This window comes from Ciconia boyciana, chromosome 2, assembly GCF_034638445.1.
Source record: "Ciconia boyciana chromosome 2, ASM3463844v1, whole genome shotgun sequence".
Lineage (NCBI taxonomy): Eukaryota > Metazoa > Chordata > Aves > Ciconiiformes > Ciconiidae > Ciconia > Ciconia boyciana.
This window is the reverse complement of record NC_132935.1, coordinates 47063602-47085577: the sequence shown is the minus strand read 5'-3', so window position 1 is coordinate 47085577 and position 21976 is coordinate 47063602. Positions and strand designations below refer to the sequence as shown.

At 41.6% G+C, this 21976-nt stretch overlaps 1 protein-coding gene across 3 annotated transcripts in view; it reads left to right on the top strand.

Moving 5' to 3' along the window:
* Positions 1-21976, top strand: part of MAPRE2 (microtubule associated protein RP/EB family member 2) — a 91934-nt gene that overhangs the window by 65965 nt on the left and 3993 nt on the right. For all 3 annotated transcript variants that reach the window (XM_072852532.1, XM_072852531.1, XM_072852530.1), the window contains 3 exons: positions 637-850; positions 12495-12634; positions 17111-17269. In XM_072852532.1, coding sequence (XP_072708633.1) covers positions 637-850; positions 12495-12634; positions 17111-17269 — 513 coding nt within the window. The remainder of the gene's footprint in view (positions 1-636; positions 851-12494; positions 12635-17110; positions 17270-21976) is intronic.

The window sequence follows — 21976 nt, the reverse complement described above, 5'->3', positions numbered from 1 at the left end:
TCTTTTGTTTTACTAAAACTTTGTAGGCATTTTAGTCAACTTCTGCATGTCCACGAACTGTTCTATGTATAGCTATATATGGAATAGAAAAAAATTACAAGGTTAAAACCTCAGGGTTAGTTCATATGATGAACATGCACTACCAAAATGTAGGTTGGTTTGAACTTCAGCATGTCTTGGAAAAGCTGCTAGGTTTTTTTGTAGTTCAAACAGTAGGACAGAGAGCAAGAAACTCCCATCTGGACCTTTTTGAAGAATTGTTCCTTTTTAGTATGCCCAACTGTAGCATGTCCATTAAAAACAGAAATCCCTAGTTAGCTGAATATAGTGTTACTCCCAGAGCAGCTTCATTCATCATGGCTGTCACTGCAATAAGAAAGGAGTAACTGTGGAAGAGCAGTTATAAAGGCTTATACACACCCACTGTATAGCCACTTCAAAGGCGGGGTCTTCGTTTTATTTCTCTAAAAGCACTTCCAAATCTACCATAATTTCCTTTCTTTTAGGGAGAAAATAATGGCAGAGGAATATATGCTGATATAGTTGTTAGATTTTTTTCAAATAAGTGTGTATATGTAATTTTTATATTTAAAAATGGCAATGATATATTATTGGAACCTTTATTCTACCTTTCAGGTAATTCCCGTGGAAAAATTGGTCAAAGGGCGCTTCCAAGACAACTTAGACTTCATTCAATGGTTTAAGAAGTTCTTTGATGCTAACTATGATGGGAAGGAGTATGATCCTGTGGAAGCTCGACAAGGCCAAGATGCTCTTCCCCCACCAGATCCCGGTGAACAAATCTTCAACCTGCCCAAAAAGTCTCACCATGCAAACTCTCCAACTGCAGGTATTTTGCATCTTCAAGAATTCCATTTCTGTCTATGAAGACAATTATAAACTGTGATCCATTTTATGTAAATACTAGTTAAAAATTATTTCCTCGTGTGGGTGGGCCATTCTTTTTGCCTTGTCATAGGCTTAGCATCTGAGATGGCAGAAGTTAACTTCTCGTGGTGCACTCTAGTTTGGCCCAGCCCTGTTGGGCGTAGGGTCTCCCCTGCTGAACCCTTGATGTAAGTGATGTGGTTCTAGTGATGTCTGATGGTGGAGACAAAGGCATTTAACCTTCTTGGCGATGAATGTGGTGTGTTCAAGAACATTAAATGAAGTGTGTTCCTCTCTCACACCTCCACCCTTACAGGAAATTGCTAGCACAGGCTGATTTCTTTTTTATTAATTTTTGTGGTGAGTGAAATGCTTCCAAATCTTATGGGCTGAGCAGAACGAAAAAAGGAATTGATTTGTGGTTTTATATGTGCTTATTGTTCAAGTACGCTAGTCCTCTTAAGTGAGCAACATACAACTATTGCTCTTTCTCAAAGATACCTCTGTCTTCTAACTCTTTATTTTGTGTTTATGCTGGCTTTTGCTAGGATAGAGTTAATTTTCTTCATAGGAGATTGTATGGTGCTATGTTTTGGATTTGTGGTGAAAACAGTGATGTTTTAGTTATTGCTGGACAGTGCTTGCACAGCATCAAGGGCTTTCTTGTTTCTCAGACTGCCTTGCTAGTGAGTAGACTTATGGTACACAAGAAGTTGGCAGGGGACACAGGTGGGACAGCTGACCCCAGCTGACCAAAAGGATATTCCATACCATGCAACGTCATGCTCAGCATATAAAGCTGGGGAAGAAGAAGGAAGGGGGGGACATTCAGAGTGATGGCGTTTGTCTTCCCAAGTCACCATTACGCGTGATGGAGCCCTGCTTTCCTGGAGATGGCTGAACACCTGCCTGCCCATGGGAACATGGGCTGAACACCTGCCTGCTCCATGGGAAGGAGCAAATGAATTCCTTGTTTTGCTTTGCTTGCGTGCGCAGCTTTTGCTTTACCTATTAAACTGTCTTTATCTCAACCCACGAGTTTTCTCACTTTTGCCCTTCCAATTCTCTCCCCCTTCCCAGCAGGGGGGAGTGAGCAAGCAGCTGTGTGGGGCTTAGTTGCTGGCTGGGGTTAAAACATGACAGTGTTTCTGGAACAGGCTGAAGGACTAAGCCTGATCTTTGGTGTTTATGTAACATGGGCATGACTGGTCACTAAGCAGATGCCATATTTTTGATAGCTGAGAGTTAAGTGAACAGGAGAGGAGCTAACATTAAAAAAAAAAAAAAATCACTAAACAAGTGTTACTGGGGTTGGTTGCCTGTACATATATAGGTTTGTGCATACAGAAACACACATGCATACACACTTAATTCCTTTATTGTTCTGTCCTGGGTTTACTTTATTCATGCTAACCCAGTCCTCAAATAATGATTAATGTTTAGTTGGCTTAATTCTGTGACCTGTCTTCTCACGGGCTCAGATATGCACCAGTGCTGGCAAAGGGAAGGGGCGGGTATGAGGCACCCTCTGTTTTAGGCTGGCTTACGGTCTGGAATCATACCCAGATTTCAGCGTTCTGCTCTAATCACTTCTGACGTCAAAGTGGGGCATACTTGGCCAGCTGCCTACAGCTCATTAGTGCTTCCAGGAAATTGAGCACCTAATAGCAGGCCAGTGCTGCTCTGGGCTTTTGAAGCTTCTTTACATCTTTGTTTTGCACCATCTTGTGTCTAAACTTTTGAATTTCAGGGCCTGGTATGCTATAATTTCCCATGTGATGTCTTGCACTCCCTTTGAAAACAAAAAACCCCAAGTGCTAATGTCATGTTGTTGCCAATTGAGAAATTGGAAGAGACACTTTTATTAAATACAGACTTTACCATGCTTGTTAATTCTTCTTGCAGATGGTCTGTTTGTACCAAAGTCACAAGTGTGTGATCCAAATTAAAGTTGTGGAGGTAACAATCCTAGAGAAATAGAATAGCTGTTGGAGTGGAACCAGCCAGCTGAATACGGAGGCTAATGCAGCGATCTCGTGTCGTGTTGCTGGTTGTATGAAGCACATGTCTCATGCCTCCTCAGCCCTTGTATGGAATAGAACAAATGACATATACTGTAACGATCTTTGGTGAGATTCTGTGGCTGTGGAAGTTAGCTTTTTCATGGAAAGCTTCCTTCATTATTAGCTTAAATATTGTCCAGAAGTATGACAGGCAGGACACTAGTTTAATTTTTGTTGAGCTGTGGTGGGGGGGTGTAGACATTACATGATGCTAGGTGAAATGAGAGTTGTAGCTTGTATTGCTGCCTGCATTTTAGAACAGGACTATTTCATTTAGATGTCAGTCACTCTTAGGTTTATTCAATTTCTGGGTGAGCACGTTTTCATTTCACTGATGTATTGTGCCTTTGTGCCTCACCTCACCGCATCATGTAGCCTGAGTGCTTGAAAGGATGGGAGCCCTTACTGGGTGCCTGTTGATAGAGGACACTCTGGGAGGAGTGCCGTATGCATGTGCAAGCTTGTGTGTGCCTCATCTCCTCCTGTTTGGGAGTAAATTGGGATGGTGTGGAAGCAAGTCCTGGGTAGTTGGGAAATTACTGTGAAAGATGTGCTTCTGTACCTTTGTCGTGCATGTGTGTGCATGCTCATGCACACTTAACTGGAAATGAAGGACTATTCATTACAGTTGTTATAGGAACCATAATGTGCCTATGTGAGTAAAACAAGCTCAGCCATTTATACTAAAAAGGCAAAAAAGATAAGGTCTCATGAGTTCTCCTGCAGCAGGTTAAGAATTCCCCACCCCATCTGGAGTTTTGTCTTCCCTGATGATACGAGCACAGAGAGGGAATGCATGCCCAGGAGTAGGTGCAACATCAGGTGGCATAGTTTAAACTGCTATCTGTAGCTTTTATGTTGATTATTTTGTTATTCTACATTCTTGGGTCTTCAGTGAAATGGCTGAAGTTTTGGGCACAGCTTTACTTCCACTGATTTTGTTGTGGGAGCAGTAAACATTGTGGGCTGCTTGATGCAATAACCTCTTACACCAAGGCAGCAAGCATTTGCCAGCATCTGTAGCAGTTTGCCCCAGTAGCTTGCCTCTTTTGTACATTTTCTATTTTTTAATGTCACTTTTAATTTGTGTGATTTGCTCTACATTAACACTGAAGCTTTGAAATTTTAGTACTGTCTTGTTTCAGTTCATTAATGAAGCAAAAAGAAGCAATAGTGAGAGAAAATAAAGAACCCAGAAGATCTTTCAGCATAATCCAAAAGTTTTTAAACAGTGTGCAGTGGACATACATAAATGTATGCACTTATTGTTTAGTGTCAGGAGTAAGTAGACATATGGATATTCATTCACACAATATTTTTGGTCTTGACAGACCTCTAAACATGCTTATTCTAAATTGATCAAATGTATAAATTTCTAAAGGCATAATTTATTTAGCTGCTAGTAATTTCGTATGTGTTTCAGATGATTCCTGTTGTTCCACAGAATAACTCTTCCAGTGCCCTTTGCCAGAGTTTTGTTCTTGAGTGATTTAGGAGGTGCTGATCTCTTTAATTATTCATAACTACTTTGTAATACTCTGTTCTAACTCTGTATTTTCAGAGGTAGACTAAGATATGCCTTTCAGTTAACAAGAAGGGGGTCAAATCCCTAAAGCCTGTTCTGAAAGCTTACCCAAAAAGGTAGCTGCCATGAGTTAGAATTATTTTTGGTATTTTAATCTGACACTAAAGCTTGACAAGACCCATGGTATCAGGTAGCTGCTTTCTGTACCTATACACGAGTATTTACCTATATCTCTGCAAATGCCGAATGTGGTCTCTATTTCATTTAAAAAAAATGCTTTTAAAACAACCCAAAACTTGAGAAATCTGAAAATACACTGGGTTTTGTGTTAATCGGGGAGAAGTCCAACAGCCATGGCCCTACCCCTCCCAAAGGCGATCTGACTGAGGAGTCAGCACAGGTCAAGGATAATGCAGCTCAGAAATGGAAACGTAAATAGGTCCCTACAACTAATCTGCTGGGCCACCCTCACGTTGCCTGGGCCCTTCCTTGAGAGACAGCGCTGATTTGTTGCTGAGCTGATGGCTGTACGGAGGGTGGGTGGCTTCGGTAACACATGTAAAAGGCTTCTTCTAGAAATAGTAGGAGCAGCAAGGATTTGCCAGGTAAATGCAGCTCCCTGCTGGGGGAACGAGTATGTTTTCATCCTTCAAGGAGTGGAGCCAGCAGCACAGACCACCGCTGCAGGCTCTCTGCCAGCAGCACCACAGCTGCTTTTAGATAGAATGCCATCTGCCAGCCCTGAGCCGCCTTTCGATCTCCTACAGCCTCCGCTCTTCTCTAATGCAGTGGTAAACAGCCTACAGATGTAGAGTCAAAATTATGGTAAGGGATTAAAATATTAGGGCGCTCTTGTTTGTGCCAGTTCTAATGCTCCCTGTGGAAAATAGCAGAAAAAGCTTCATCTGATCAAATTGAAAATGGTGATCAGCTTGTCAGGATTTTAGCTTAGTGTCTTATGTAAGTATTCCTGTATGTCAGAGCAAATATCCGTGGAGCACTGTTTTGTGTATGGGTGTGGGGTGTCAAAAATACATGAGTAAAAGACAGCTTAATAAAATTAATTATTTACATGGAAGCTAAAAATGCGAGAGGTTCTTAGATCTGAAGGCTGTTAGACGTTTTAGTTTGAAATACTCAGTGAGAGCAGGATGACTAAAGCAGAGCTGGAGAATACTGGAGGATCACATGAGGGCTAAAAATACTCACGCTATGACAGGGAAAATAACCAGGGCAGAATGAACTGTTTGTGCATGAATGCTTTATATATAATGTGACTGCCATCGAAGAGCCAATTGCACAAGAAAAATACCGATTTTCTGTAGGGAAATGGTACATCCTACTGTGGCAGATGTGCTGTAAATTAATTTTGAGGGATAAAAATACTCAACGAAACCAGTCTTTATTTTAGCAGCTAGTGGTATGATTAGGACTCCTGGGAGACTAGAGAACTCCTTCTAATGCTTTTTTCCTTTGCTTTCCACCAAAACATGCTACCTTTTTCCCCAGATGGCAGGCAGTTGGTATTGGCGATGGCAACCTCTGCTCGCGTCGGTGGGGTGCTCCAGGGCAACGTGGCAGAGCTGGAGATGGGAAGAGCCGTGGGGCGACAAACTGAAAATGCTTTTGTGCCTAGTTCATACGAGGCCAAGGAATTGTACTAGCCGACGGGAACAGCATGTGCAGTGACAGTGCTGGCTGGGGAGGTAGAGAGGAAAGTGGCTCAGCCTCGGTACAGACACACCCTCTCCGCCAGCATGAGGAGAGTTTAATTTTTAAACCCACTGAGCCTGAGAATTTAGACCACTAAGCAATGCTGCTTGCAGTGCAGGAGCCAAGGCCTTTTTTCTAGAAAGAAGATTGTGTCTGAAAAACAGCGGTGAAAATTGCTGTCTTAATTTTCAGTGTATTATGGGTGTGGTTTGAATGTCTGTGTTGCTCAAATTTTTGCATGATCTTTTGTATTTCCATATGCATTTCTTTGCATATTTTCTTTCAGATTTTCCTTTTGAGACTGCTTTTTCCTTGCAGCTAAGCAGACAGTTGAATTTAGAAAATGCAGATTTTGAAGAGCATTTCAAATTTCAAATGGTATTCTTCTGTTAAGCCTATGTGGAATGGTTTTCTCCATTGAAGATGAATGCTTGCATCCTTGAAGATGTTTCTAGAGAAGACAGGGGTTTCAGCTGAGAACAATTAATAGTTGCCATTTAAATGTTGGTTATTTTAAATCTAAAGAAAAGTCTTCATTTATCATGGGGAAGAGGCTGTAGCTAGTTCCCATCTATCTCGTCTCCTTTTAAAGATGAACTGGGGGAGTCATGCCATCAACAAAACTTTTTCGTCTGACAAGCAGACTCCATTGTATGTCCTTGCTTGGATTGCTCTGTTGAAATTTGTAAAAGGTGCTTCAGTTTCAAGTATTTGTACACACTTCTCTTTGCCAGCTGTCTGGCAGTGATGATCGATGTAGAGCTCATCAGACTGCACTGCAGCCAGCAGCAGTGGAGGTACGGAGAGCTGAGGGGACAGAGGGGTCTTGCCACCCAGGGGAAGTTAGTACCACAAAATAATTAGGCAGCTGCACTGCGGCATGTTGGGATGCTGAAAGTCGAGTCAGACTTTGTCTGAGGTCATTTCATTCCCATTAAGTATCATTTGTCATCTATGCCACTAAGCATCCCTAAATTGAGCAGTTTCTTGCATCCCAGTGTAGCCGCAACAATAAGCGTGTGTGAATATTAATTTGTTTACTGTTCTCACTCATTTGTTTTAAGTGGGTGGAGAGTTTTTCTTTAGCTTGTGAAGAAATTGCTAGCTCTGTGGTGACTTGGTGGGTTTGTTTTTTCTTCTGTGGCATGAGTCAGGGATATTCGCTTTATGACGTCCTTTAATTTGACTGAAGATATACTGTGATTGATTCCCAAATTCCAGTGAAGCAGTGGTCGTGAGGGCTCAGCCATGTCTCGTGCTTGCTCAGGGCTTCCATTGCTCTGCACGCTGTCCTCACGCACGTCCACACTGTATTCATGCATGTGTTTCCTTGGAATTTTACATAAATATTTAACAGTATACTAATTACTCATATAGCTTCAAGGAAGATTTCTCTCTAAACATTAAATAGGTCTCTTGTCTGCAAGACTGCGCTTGTGATGTAAAGTGACCTGGAATTCGCAGCCTAGCTTTGTTGTACCCAAAACCTGCACGCTGCCAACATCCACTGTTTTAAATTGCAGAAGTGTACATCTGTTTGCAAAACTTGTGTCTTTAGCAAAAATACTAGTAAAACCGAAACTGGAGGGGATGTATTTAATTATGATGGCACTGATTAGTAATTGTTTCTGGAGCACCACAGATAGAAAACTGTAATGCATTTCAAAGCTGGTTCATCTAAGTTATTTCAGTACAAGAATAAAATAATTTGTCTTTCAACTGTGAATTTACTTTTCCTATCTCTGCTGATATGGGCAGGTACACAAAGTTATCCAGATGTGAACTGAAGCAGCTGTGATACTGTTTTTAAAAAAAAATCCAATTGCACCCTGCATTGACCTAAAATCAGAGCATGCTGTAACAGAAGTTCTCACAGAACGGTGGAGGTGGGAAGGCACTTCTGAGATCGTCCAGTGCAACCCTTCTGCTCAAAGCAGGGTCACCTAGAGCTGGTTGCCCAGCACCATGTCCAGTCAGGTTTTGAGTATCTCCAAGGATGGAGACACACCCCCCCCCCCCCCCCCCCCCCCCGCCTCTCTGGGGAACTTGTTGCAGTATTTGATCACCCTCACAGTAAAGAAGTTTTTTCTTATGTTTAAATGGAATTTCTTGTATTTGTGCCTGTTGCCTTTTGTCCTTTGACTGGGCACCACTGAAAAGAGCCTGGCTCCATGTTCTTTGGACCCTCCCTTTGGGTATGGATAAGATCCCCCCCGAGCCTTCTCTTCTCCAGGCTGAACAGTCCCAGCTCTCTCAGCTTTTCATCATATGTGAGGTGCTCCAGTCCCTCAGTCATCTTTGTGGCCCTTCATTGGGCTCTCTCCAGCATGCCTGTGTCTCTCTTGGACTGGGGAGCCCAGCGCTGGACCCAGCACTCCAGATGTGCCTCATCAGTGCTGAGCAGAGGGGAAGGATCACCTCCCTTCACCTGCTGGCAACGCTCTTCCCAATGCAGCCCAGGAGGCCTTCCTTGCTGTAACGGTGTGTTGCTGGCTCATGCTCAACTTGGTGTCCACCAGGACCCCCAAGTTTTTTTCTGCCACGCTGCTTTCCAGACTGCTGGCCGCCAGCATGTTCTGGGGCATGGGGCTGTTCCTCTCCAGGGGCAGGGCTCTGCACTTCTTTTTTTTTTGTGTGTGCTTTCTCAGAATATGTAAATGGGTTATATATAAATATTTTCATAGAAGATATGGTGTTGGACAGAATTTAAACTGCTTGGGTTTTATAGCCCCTCTGAGCAATGCATTAGGACTTATTCCACACTTGCGCTAATTGACTGCAAAGCCATTGTAGTGCTCAATAGCAAAGTCATTAAGTCTACCAAGATCTTCCATCTCCGTTGAGATATCTGGCTGTCTCAGGTACTTTGCACTGCTCTACCAACCAGCATCCTTTAATTCTTTTATGAAATTAAGCTTCTGTTAGAAATGGGAGGCTTACCTCTGAGCTGATTCTAAAATTGATGTTTCAGAATAAATGTGCAGTAAAGCTTTTCTTTTTTTCCCCCTCCAGGAAATTTTAAATTAGAAGTCCCTAGGCATTCTCTGTTGCAATTAAGTTCTACCCAGCTGTCGCTGATACAGTCTGAAATGCTCAGGTTATTTAGCTGTTTTTTATCTGCATTACTGAAGTTGGAATATCATGTTCATTTAAGAGCTGATCCCGAGCAGCGGAGCAAAAGATTTCTTTTGATTTGTCTGGACTTTATAAAGCTTAGTAACACTTTGCTGTGGAAATTGGAAAGGCTTTGTTGTTTTCAAAGGCGGGCAGAATATAATGCGGTGTATTGGTCCTATCCAGCCCTCTCTGTCCACAGACAGTGGTGATGTGGGCTTGCTCAGCATGCTCTGGGAGGATGCCTCAGCTGCAAATTAGAGAGAATACCTGGGGATTAAATGTTTGTGCCTGCTCTGTCCTTAACTCACTCTGCAGTTTAAAAAGAGGTGTGTACTCAATGATTTGGCTTTCTGTGATCAGTACCCCGACCTACAAAGAACTAGCTCGCTTCGCAGGGCTGTTGAGCATGAAAGGAAGCAGTATGCTGTGGCTGCACAACATCCCTTGCTTAGGTCTTGCACCATCACCCTCCAGCAGAAATGGTGAAGAGCTGACAGGCTGGGGGATGCCGCCCTTGAAAAGCTGAACAGCTTCTCCTGTGCTTATGTGCAGGTGCTTGCTGCCTAGAGAAAGTCCAGCACTGCCTTCGAGTAGAAGAAGGGTGGTTGGTAGAGGGGGGAGCTGCATCGACCAGCCAAGGTTTCACATCTGAAGGTCCATAGCTTGTTTTATAGCATATAATTTTCAGTTGATATCCTGAACTGTGTCTTGCAGGTGTAGAATACAATAAGAAATAAATGTTGATACCTTGGTTTAGTATACATATATATAATTTTAAATATTGTATAGGTAACAGTTGCAGTTGCATGTGATACAAGTATTCATTAAATAACTTGAGGCCCAACTAGAATGCTATAGTCAAAGTGATTATTTCATGTGTGTGTTTATCTTGCATATGTTGACACCAGTTTTCTTCTGTTTATCTGCTAATCAAAATGAAAATTATTTTCCTGGCTTTGAGAGCATCTTAACAAGCCTGCTCTGAAGTAGCTGATTTTTAGTGAGTCAAAATATGGACTGAACCTGGAAAGCATTGCAGGCAGGGTGCTAAAGTTTATGAAAGTGCCTAAAGAAAGGAATAACAGAAAAAAAAATTTTTTTTTAATGTTTTCCCACAAATTATTTGTTCTTTGCTGATCTAAGCATGATGTGCAAAGAAGTTTAATTTCAGGCATGTACACAACATTGAATTTTCCCAACTTTAGTGAGTCTGTACTGTATCTGAAATCTGGTAGAGGTGAGTTTATGTATGCAATTAGCCATGGAACGTATTGGAGTCACCAATTTAAAAAAAAAAAACAAAAACAAAAACAAAAAAAAAACAAACAAAAAAACCAAAACAAAAAATCCCCCACAAAACCACCAAACAAACAAACCCAACTTTTTTTTTTTTCCTTCTCTGTCTTACATTAAAGAGCATAGAAAAAGAGGATGGGCATCTTGCACAGAAATGTTTACACAAGTCAACTGAATTATCAAGTTGTTTATTTGTGTTCTGTTGGCATTAGATGACCCAGTTAATACAGAGTTATCCTTAGAGGAGGGAGGAGATGCTTGTTACAGAGAGGCCTGTGACTAAATCAGGAAAGCTTAAGCAAGCTTGATTAAATAACCCATTGCTGCTCTCCTTTCCCATCACTTTTCAGCGCCTCCAAGGGACAACGGTACACAGGTCTAGGTCAGTGAGACCGTGTGAGCGCCAGGGTTTGGTCATATGGGCAGCCCCACAAGTTGTCTCTCTCCCCCTCCTGCTTTCCCTGCCTCCTTGCAGTTTCTTCCTAGTAATGCCTTTGTAAAACATTGGTTTTACAATGAATTGCTTTAATAAAGTGTTGTCTGACTCTGGGGATACACTGTGGAAATGGCAACTTAGAACAATTTGCAGTGTGCCGTAAATCAAGTAATCGTATGGGAGGAGCGGCTGGTGAGGTGTGGGGTGGAAGGTGGCTGCCGAGAAAGCTGGGGCAAAGCCCTCCCGAAGTGGTGGCTGCAAGCTCAGAGGTCAGCTGGGAGCTGGGTGCTTGCTGGGTTCAGGCTTTCTCCCGCACCCTGTGTGTCCCAGGCTTCAGAGCTGATGGCGTTTCGTGGAGGATGGCCATGGAGCCCATCCGCGTGTCTGAACAACTGTATTTTGCTCTTTCTAAGAAACAGTGATAAACGTGGATGCTGCAAAGCACGACTTCTTATTCATAATAAATCAAAAATAAAACAGGTCAGAGAGAGGGCTGGGTTTCTGTTCTGTTGTCTTAACCCAAGCAATTTTTGTACCAGATGTATGTTCACTGTATCTGAAATTTATTCCTAGTCGGAGGGAATAAGGAAAAGGCTGTGAGTCAGAGTACGGTGCCTGTGGGAGCCCAGGCAAGGTGGACGGCCGTGAGCCGGGCACTCGTGTACCAGGGCTGAACGACTAAATCGAACAGCCAGCGACAAGGAGAGGAGAGATGGAGAGGCAGAGCAAGGTGTGAGGAGCTGACCGGGATGTTCGTATGAAGGCACTGCAAACCCTTTCGCACAACCTCTGCTTGGGCATTTGCGTGCCTCAGGCCTTGTGAAAAAGAGTACCTGTGCGCACTTGTTACTTGCCGTTTTTGCTGGTAAAGATGTTGCTCCGTATTCTAGCAGACTTGCAGTGCAAGTAATTAAAAACAAATAGCAAACCGTAAGCAGATCAAAACTCATCTCTTGGTCACTATGGCAACTGTGAGTTCACCAATAGATTTAATTCTGCATGCTCTGTCTGAATTTCAATGCCCTTGTCTCAGGGATGGTTTACACTTGAAAATGAGGAAAGCACAGAGGCAGTTTAGCTGAGTTTATTTCAAGTCTGTCTTTCTCCAGGGGAATTGAAGATAGATATGTACACTAAATATTGGTCTGGGGGAGTGGTCTGTTAACGGCTGAAATCTGCTGAGAGCTAAGGGAACTTTTATAGTCTTAGTTTGATGTTTATTTTCATTTCAGAGTTACTTCACTCTCAGTAGCAAACTCAAAGTAAAACTGCTAGGAAATGTGTTTTTTCCTTTCCCAATGTGTAGCAGCACTGGAACTTCCTCCACTGTCACCTTGAAGTGAGAGAGAGAATGGCTGTCTGTAAAAGGAATACTTTTGTTTCACTACCAGGTTAATAGGAATGTATTTATCATGGAGATAAATCTTGATTATTATTTATTTATTGTATTTTTTAGGTGCTGCTAAATCCAGTCCAGCTTCTAAACCAGGATCAACACCTTCTCGCCCATCTTCAGCAAAAAAAGCTGCACCAAGCAGCTCGGCATCCAAATCAGATAAAGATTTGGAAACTCAAGTCATACAGCTCAGTGAACAGGTAAATTTGCTTTAGGCATAAAATTAGATGCATTTATTGTCACAGGCAGGCATGAAATCTAACATTGCCCTCTGTTGAATGATGCTCTCCAGAATTATGAAGGGACAAAAGATTGAAATAGCTCAGCTGGGAAGAAAAAAAAGCAATTTGTTGTTAAAAATAACATCTGACAGAGATGACTGGTGTTTGCCAGTATTTTTAAAAGGTGATCTTAGGAAAGACAGGTAAGTCTGGCTGAAGTATGATAATTTTATTAGACATTGAAATGTATCTTTTATTTCACTTGGATAGGAAAAATCCCAACGCTGTCTTTGCACTTGTGTGTTACAAATTTGAAATAAGTAATTTTAATGTGTCGTTGTGGAGAAAAAAGCCTGTTTGTAATACCAAGGTGTTAGAGATTTGCAGCTGAATCAAGACTAGCTCATTGCACTCTGTTTTCTGGAAGGAAGGTGTTAAGAAGGTAATACGCCTTTTTCATTTAAAAATGTGATCTACCTTTGTGAGAATACTTAGTTATATTATAAATAATGTTCTGCAATATAATTAATAAAGCTTCAGAATTTCTTTAATGTTAGGAATGTAAGGGCTTAATTTTCATTTATGCTATGGAGCTTTACACCACTCTGGCATTCCTGGACATGCAAGAGTGTCTGCCCTGGACATGACTAAATATCTGCGTCTGGCTCAAGACTGTGCTGTCAGAATGGTGTAAATGCCACTATTATAAATGAGGCCTGATCCCTGTATTTGTCCTGGACAAGGGAAATTGGAAAGGGAAAAACCTCGTATATTAGAGTCTGAGCTGCCTGGCAGCTGCATTCAGGAAGAAGTCATTATTCTGGATGAAGTATAATTTTCCACAATTAAGGGCATTTCAGTTTCAGACTTTCATTGACCTGAACAACAAAGATTTCGGTTTGTTGGGGCACTGTTTGCATATTCTTGGTTACTGTTATGCACTTAAAGGTGGTGGATGGACAGCCACATCCCAAACACGGCGTACTGCGGATTCAGGGTATAATTCTGAGCAGCAGAGAGCACAACAGGGTCTACCAGCCTTCCAAATGGGCTTTTGATTGTTGCTGTAACAGAAAAGATTTAAAATGTTGCACAAAGAATGGATGTATATATTTTTAATGGAATCTTTTTGTTTTAATCAATGTAAGAGCGGAGTTCAAACATCAGCTTAATGCAACTTATGACATTTGTACTCAGAAGTCAGAATGTGTTCACTTCAGGAGGAAGAGTTGGTTGGGATCTGAGCAACATAAGCATATTTGATCTTTCCTAAAATAGGCAGTCAGTATCACATCCACTGCTAATGTATTCCTAGCACGTTCCATGTGTGAAAACCTTAAGCTTTATATACAAATAACCCTGAGGGAAAACTGATTATTTCCCACATCACCAAAGAGGAGAAGAAATTCTGAGAATTTAGAAAGTTGGTGTTTTAATAGCTAGTTTTTAAGAGACCTCTTCTAGCTAGAATGGTCTGGAAGGCTTTTTTTTTTAAATGCTGGCAGTGTTTGGTATTTCATTTCCCACTAATGGTTAGTTGTGCACCCTGGGCATAGAACACAAGCCAAAAAAACTATGCTGCAAGCAGCTCTGAGCCAGGTTTTTCTGACCCCCAGTCTGAACATGCTGGAAAAGCCAAATTGCCCGTTTTTTACCACCCTCCAGCAACCAGGGAGATGAGGGCAGCAGCCACTTTTACCCCTTTGCTGTCTTGATGATGAGTAAGAAATGTTGAATGGTGTCTGTGGATATCAAATTCCTATGTGGCTGTAACAGATACTTTTTTATTTTCAGTCCTTTCATGGATGGCAGCTATGGGAGACTGAAACATCTGAACTTCCATGCAATTTGTAGTGGAAAAATTTAAGTAGTGGGGCTGTCCATACACTATATTTTACCACAGGGTTGCTTAATGAGCTATTTGCAATAATCGTAAGCCATCCATAACATTTGCTAGTTTAATGGCTCCCAACAATCTTAAAGTTTCTCTTAAAATGGTCTTAGCTATTACCTTGGTCTGTGCTAGTAAATTAAACACTTCCAAGGAACGTCACTGTGCACTGGAACTTGATTACCCATGGCATTAAAATGCTTAAGTGGTCCCTGCTGTGGTTTTGGTCTGTGCCAGCTAGTACTCTCCCAAAGAGTTTGAGTGCAGCTGAGAAGCCAACACAGACCAGGGACATTACATATGGAGAAGGGACCTTTACGTGTGGCAAATGGTCCCAGGAACTGTTAACTGGATGCTAGTATACACATAGTTTCTTGGCTGTGTGTCTACAATATGTACTTAATCTCCAACCTGGCTCTGCAATCCTGTCAGTGTTCATACTACCAATAAGTACCGTCAGAGAAAAGACCAGTTAGTAGGAACTGTTGCCTTTGCAATCCAGTTAACGGGATTGCAGAGGGGTACTTCTGGTCCAGGAGCAGTTCCTCATACAGGATTAGCCTTTTGGCATGTAAATAGAAGGAAAAAGTAGCATGTGGATGTGCTAATTGCCTGAAGAAAAACAAATTAATATGTCACAGACAAGTAGCTGATATGTAACTGAAGAAAAGCATATCTGGTTTGCTTATAACAGTGTTTACTGTATAGTGTAGTTAATTAACTGTGTGCATATATGCATAGTTTAATGATTCCGTTTCTTAAAACGGAGTGAATGCATAGAATGAAAACAGGAGAATGCCTTCATAGTAAATAGGTCAGAAGGGAAGACAGTCTGAGCTATTAGCTGCCAATGTTTCAGCTGAAGTTCGTTGTTTTCCCAAGCTTTAGCAAGCACAGAGCAAGAGATCTGTGAGCAGTTACGTTCTTGTTCTGTCTGGATGCAGGCGTTGCTCTCAAGGAGTGTGCTGCTGCGGATCCAGAAGGCACATCTTAAATGCGAGGTCTTCGTCTATAGACCAAAATACTGTAAACTCTTGTTCCATTTTGCTGTTCCTACTTTCATGAATAAATAGTTAATTTTAAGGTGACTGGTCATCGTATCAATCATCGATTCAAACTGTCGAGGGAAGACTTGAGTGTCACACTCAGGCTGCTGGTCAGAAATGGGTTAGTACGTGAATGAGATGCTCTGAGATCCTGCCCTGCTAACAGGTCAGTTCTGCTGTCTGACACCTCTGAGGGTGCAATCAAAGGTCAGAAAAAGGCATCGCTAGCTCAGCAGTTACGGAAAAATGAACTGATAGGATTTAGTAGGTTGTCAAAGCGTTGTTTGAACTCTGCTGGTATTTTTACCAGTGAAGGAAATAAATTAGCTTGCAGTAGAACTGGCAACACAGAACTTAGTATTAAATTGTTCACTGAAATGTAGTCTGATGCGATTTAATTTATTTAGCATTTTTTATTTAGAGAATCGTTTGTATAATTGCGGGCCTTAAAAATGTGGATGCTAATTTGGCTGTAATTTGGATGTGATTGGGGTCAGTGTGTTTACTGTAGACAGCTTCATCTGTGATTATTTCTGTTGGTTGTTACACTGCTGTTCTCCGAATTTGAGAGCTGCTTACACATGTTATGCTGATTGTGTATACCCCGTTGGACAGTAGTTTATCTGTTATGCTCCCACAAAATTGTTCTCTTTTAAATATATATGTATGTGTGTATATATAATATTTGTGTGTATAAAAATATATTGCAACATCTGTCATGATTTATACGAAGCCTAATCATTAACAGCTATGTTGCCCATAAATGATTTGCAGCAGTCCTAGTGGTGAAATTGAGACTGACAGTATAGCTTGAAGACTTGTGAACAAGGTTGCAAAGAGAAAGATACATGGCATTTGAGAGAATTTGTTGATAGAAACAGCACATCAGAGCAGAAAGTCCATGGTGCAGCCGGTCACGGCGTCAGAGTGCCGAAACACAGGTCTCTAACAGTATGGTAAGTGGGGAGGCAGAAAAGGAGAGGTGAAAAAACAACACAGCAATACTCACATTTGCAACTAGAGGATCTTTTAATTTCTTAACTAGATTGTTTCCCTTTGCAAGCTTTTCTTCTAGAGCTACGTATTTTTAGGTGCGGAGATATTGTCGATTTCCCAACAACTACAGATTAATCCAGGCAAAATAATGCAAGTACTGAGCTGGAAGTTTTATTAATTACCATTACATGACACTTCGGGCGGCTTTGTTAGGAGACAAGCCTTAAGTAGCCCTGATTCCTGAACTGCTGCTTTGGTTTTCAGTATAAGAGAACCCTGAGAAAATTGACCTTTATGCCTCTTGGATACATCTTAACCTTGATCCTTAATGGGGGAGCCTGATTTACTAGTCTCTATTGTGTAAGGTTCAATCTAGCACTTCTGGGAAAAAAGTGGACTTCATTTTAAGCTATAAAATTGAACATATAGTTAAGATTTTTTTAGCATGCATAATTTTAGGCTGAGTTGTTTTGTCTGTAGTGCACCTCACAACTGATGCATCACATCTTGGTTTATATGCAGGTACATTCATTAAAACTTGCACTTGAAGGCGTGGAGAAGGAAAGGGATTTCTACTTTGGCAAATTAAGGGAGATTGAACTTCTCTGCCAAGAACACGGGGGAGAGAATAATGACCTTGTCAATCGGCTAATGGAAGTCCTTTATGCTTCAGAAGAACACGTAAGTTCAAGCTTAATGTCTTTTGTTTAGACAAAACAGCTTAATTTTGTAAAAATTTATTGGCATAGTGTTGGGTCATGTCCTATATTTAGGTCAGCAGCACTGTAGCAGCTAGGATTTCCATGCCTCCTCCCCCAGAAAGGAAGTTTGCATTTGCAAACAACAGACTTCTCAGCTTGGGGAAGAGATTCAGGAGGCTGGTTGCTTTTTGCTGCTTCCGTGTAGGTTTTGTATTCTAGGTTTGCTGAAGTTCATCTGAAAGGCGAGGGTGTGTGTCACAATTTTAAATTGATTTCATGTGGTTCTGAGCCTTAGTTTTGCTTTTTTGTCTTCTGCCTTTCTGCATGAAGTCTTTTACTCATGTCCTTTCACGTGTTGAAAATCACAGAGATTCTGACAGAGGTGCTGTTCAATGTCTACAGCTGTGAACCTTCTCCAGCCCGTGTGGCAGTGTTGTAATATGTACAGTGCAGGTTGCCAAATACATAATTATATCTGCAGAGATAATGCTCTTTAGCATTTTTTTTTCCTGTTGCTATAGGCAAAATTCTTCCTTGTGCAAACTCAGTAATCCTCTATTACCAAAATTTCAGAAATGTATTGTCTGCAAGATTAAGCAAGAATCTCATTGCATCTTAGACTTAGCGCTGTGGACACTGAACAAAGCAAGAGGCTGCAAAGGGTGCTGGTTAAATTCCTCAGATACATTCAGGGATAATGATCCAGTGGAGATTTAGCTGAACTACTCCCATTCATGTTAACTAAATCCCTGTATGCACTGTACTGACGATTGACCCTTCAGTCTCCAGTGGATGATGGCTTTGGCTCTGGAGCATATAAGCATCAACTTAATCTCTCGGCAGCACTGTGGTACTGTCGGCTGTCTTACAGCTGTTCCCAGAAAGCTGTTGCAGCAGCTTTTTTATCAAAAATAGTGCTGAAGCAACTAGTAACTCACATGCTTTTCTAAAAAAGACTAGTAGAGCGTAAATGAAAGTTAGGTGCAAGAGAGACACGAGCTTGCTGCTGACAGGGGCCACTGCTCAGATGAGAAGTGACAGGGGAAAGAGGATTTGTTCAACGGTGCGGGGCGAGTGCTAGAGAGGAAAAGGAGGAGGAAACCATTATTTTCACAGGAATAAACAATAAGACAAATTTGCCAGGCACGTGATAACAGGCTAAAAGAATTACATATATATAGCGGTCAGAGAAAATGTCTTCTGGATTCAAGAACAGTGATTTATTTATAAAGCAAAGCCAGAAAAATCCCTCTTCTCCCCATACCCCTACCACATCTGTCTGTCTGTTGGCTTAAATAGCAAGTGATTCCCCGCCAAGGAATGCATTTGTTGCTTTTCTTCCTGCAGTTTTCCTTACTGGCAGAACACATTACAAAATGTTGTACTTCAGCCCACATCCCAGTGTTTTATCTGCTTCCTCCCTCCAAGCCTTTCTCTGTTGAAAGCATCATCCGTGCCTGCGCGTGAACTACATACAACGACTGTGCCTTTATCTAAAAATCTGTTTGCAGTTGGAGGCTGGGTATGTCACTTCAGCAGGAGCGTGCTGCTCCCCCAGAGAAGAATACAGAGGCCATTCCCCATGCAATTTTTTTGTACCTTTTAGTGGGAGACTTGATCTCCTCATCTCCGGGATGCATTTCCTCCTCAGCTTAGCAGATGGACTGTAATTTGCTGAGGAAAGACCCCAATGTGTTAGCACTAAACCAAAGACTGTGGTTCCCTTGCTGATGCAGATCCTGCCTACTTCTTGGTTTTGGACCTTGCTGTCTCATTGCCCTGCTTTGCCCTTCAGTTCTGTTTTTTCTCTCTCTGTAATGAATTTGTCCCAAGTTAAATTCTATATCTCACAACATTTCACAGGTTAATCCCTCGGTAACAGCGGTTTGTCTTTCCCAGTCCCCAGATGGGAAATAGCCTCAATTCCCAACCACAGGCAACTCAACATTCTTAGTTTCTTGCTAATGAGTTCATTGTAAATCCAGCTTAGATTTTTTTTTTTTAATCTCTGTTTCAGAGTGTCTCAAGTATACAGAGGCAAAGTGGGGAAAAAAGGATTACATTAATTTTCAGGATTTGTGACACTTATAAATGATACTGTGGCCATGAGGCTTTTCTTCAGGAAGAGGATGCGCAGTAATGCATCTCACACATACTGCACAAGTGATCCCTGACCAAAGCCTTGTGCTTGAATATCATGACTAACTTAAATTTGTTTTCAGTTCATACTTCCAACAACTGCTTGATAGCAATCTCGAATGCTTCCTTCCTAGCTGTAATTTGACAGGCATCTACTGTATTCGACATGGCATAGAGATCATGTCCTATTTTTCATACCAACTGTTCTTACTCAGAAGGGACAAGTCTACTTTTACACTTAATTTTCTGTTCTGCTTAATTTAATCTTCCTAAAAGAAAAAAATAAGGAAAAAAAAATCTGGACAGCACTTTAAGTGGTCACATCTCCCAGTTGCTCATAGGTCCCCCGTGTGCATTGTAGGCTGTCAGATAAATTCTGTGTAGAACGATTCAGAATGCAAGTATAGAATTTAGTCCCTATAAAAAGCATTCTCCAGAGGTTTGATTATTGTAGGATTACATTGAAGAGATTTTTATCAGGTTCATGTCATGGGGGTAGGGGTGTTCATTATTTTTTCAGAATTCCAAGTCACAGTGTAGTTTCAACCATGTCCCTTCATAACCTTCTGTTTTTGTTTAATTAAATAAAGGCTAAATTTTTAAGACTGATTTTTTTAAATTATAATTTTTTTGGTCTTGATTTTGGTGATTTTTTGAGTCGTAACAGCACCAATATCAATCCATTTGGGTTCCTTGTTTTTTAGAGGCTCCATTTTCTTTTCGCTGTTACGGTTCTGTTTTAAACCTCATCATTATGTCTCTACTTACTCAAGAGGAATGTTGTATCTGCTATTGTCATTTAATGTTGGCTGATCGATCTGTAATCCTTTGTAATTTTTAATTACAAATTGCTCATTTGTAATCCTACTTCTTCATCAAAAACACATCAACATTGACAGAGAACGGTGTTACAAAAGGATACATGTGGGTGGTGGGGAGAAGTGGCCCCTAGCCCTCATGCTGTGACTGCTATAGACAGCATTGAGACCTCAGGTAGTATGTAAAGCATTTGGTCATATGGTCTTACAGTAGGAGAGCTTCAGACTGATGAACCAGAAGAGCCTATGTGTCTAGTTAGGAAACCCATAGCCATGTAGGTCTTCGCATAAAGCAAAAATGTAGGAAAGCTTTTGCTTAGGCTGTTCTGGTTCAGTTCATACGGAAGTTGGGTGGATTGCTGCCATTTGATCTATTGGTCGCTCAGCTCAAGTTTCCAAAGCAATTGCTCAAAATGCAGTTGGTTTTGTGTCTTTCTGCTCTAGCAGCTACTACATCTGCTGCTGCTTTTGGGAAAGGCACACAGCCCCCCAGCAGCTGGTTTTCATAAAGTCTAGCTCTTCAGTCTACAGGCACACCTGAATAGTTTGAGGCAGCTGGATCGAAGGGTCAAAAGAGAGCACCTCTCATTGTGGGAGACAGAGATGACCATGGTCGTGTGATCCAAGCCAGAAATAAATGCTCTAAATAGATCTTCCACTACTTTCCTTATTAGGGGATGCTATTCAAGGAGATTCCACAGTCCCAAGGTAATTGGGCATAGTGACTCTTGTCTTTCCCATTTCATGTATTTATACAAGCTGTACATACTGAAAAGCATGTGTCCAAGTCTCAGAACAACTTCTGAGGTAGTCACATAAGACTTACCATTTCCATCAAAGGTAAGCCTGGCAAGAGAGGAGCCACCACTCTTCAGAGCTGCAGAGTAGGTTCCCAAGCCACTCCTTGTGGTTAGAGGCTTTTCCTATTATATGCATGGAAGGATAGCATGTACATGACCTATAAAATCTGCATGAGTGGGCTTTCTAATAGGTGTGTCTCAAACTCTGCATACATAGAGCCTATGGAATAGGTGCATTCCAGAGCAGGTCACCTCAACACATAAGGAGGGTCAGGATACATGGGGTTAAGGGAACATAGCTCACAGCAGCTAAACAAGCTTCAGTTTTCTCACCCCGTAAAGCAGGGTCACGTTCTCACAGCTGTCAGCTTCTCTCTGTGAAACTCCTGTTCTCTGCAAGTCTTGCACCCTTGCAGCCCATCACAGAAGTTGCGATTTTTAGATACTACGCAAAAAGCTGTTTTGACGTGATGTACCTAGTGTATGTAATCAGGACATCGCTCCCCCCAAGGGGCCATAAGGTGCTAAACTGCAGTTGTCCTGACTGACATGTGTGGATTCTACCTGAAAATAGCACCTGAGTGATAGAAAGCTTGCTTTCGATTGGAATTTGGCTGTTTCTGTATGTGGTGAACAGCTGAATATTTCCATTATATCAGCAAATGTTAGGAACCACCTTCTCCTGTTCCTGCCCTTTAGAAATATGAACATTTTATTGCCAGAAGGGAAATATTTTCTTATTGCATAAGCTGCTCTGAACTATCCTGGGAAAACTCAAATTATGGCCTCCCTTTTCTTTTAATTTTTGCTTCAAATTTGAAAAGTTAGCAGTATCAATTTGACAAAGTTTGTTGTTCAAACTGCTCACTTCTAACCAAAATTGCCGGGAGCCAGGCGAGTTCTGCAGAGGTACCGCATCAGGGATGCTGC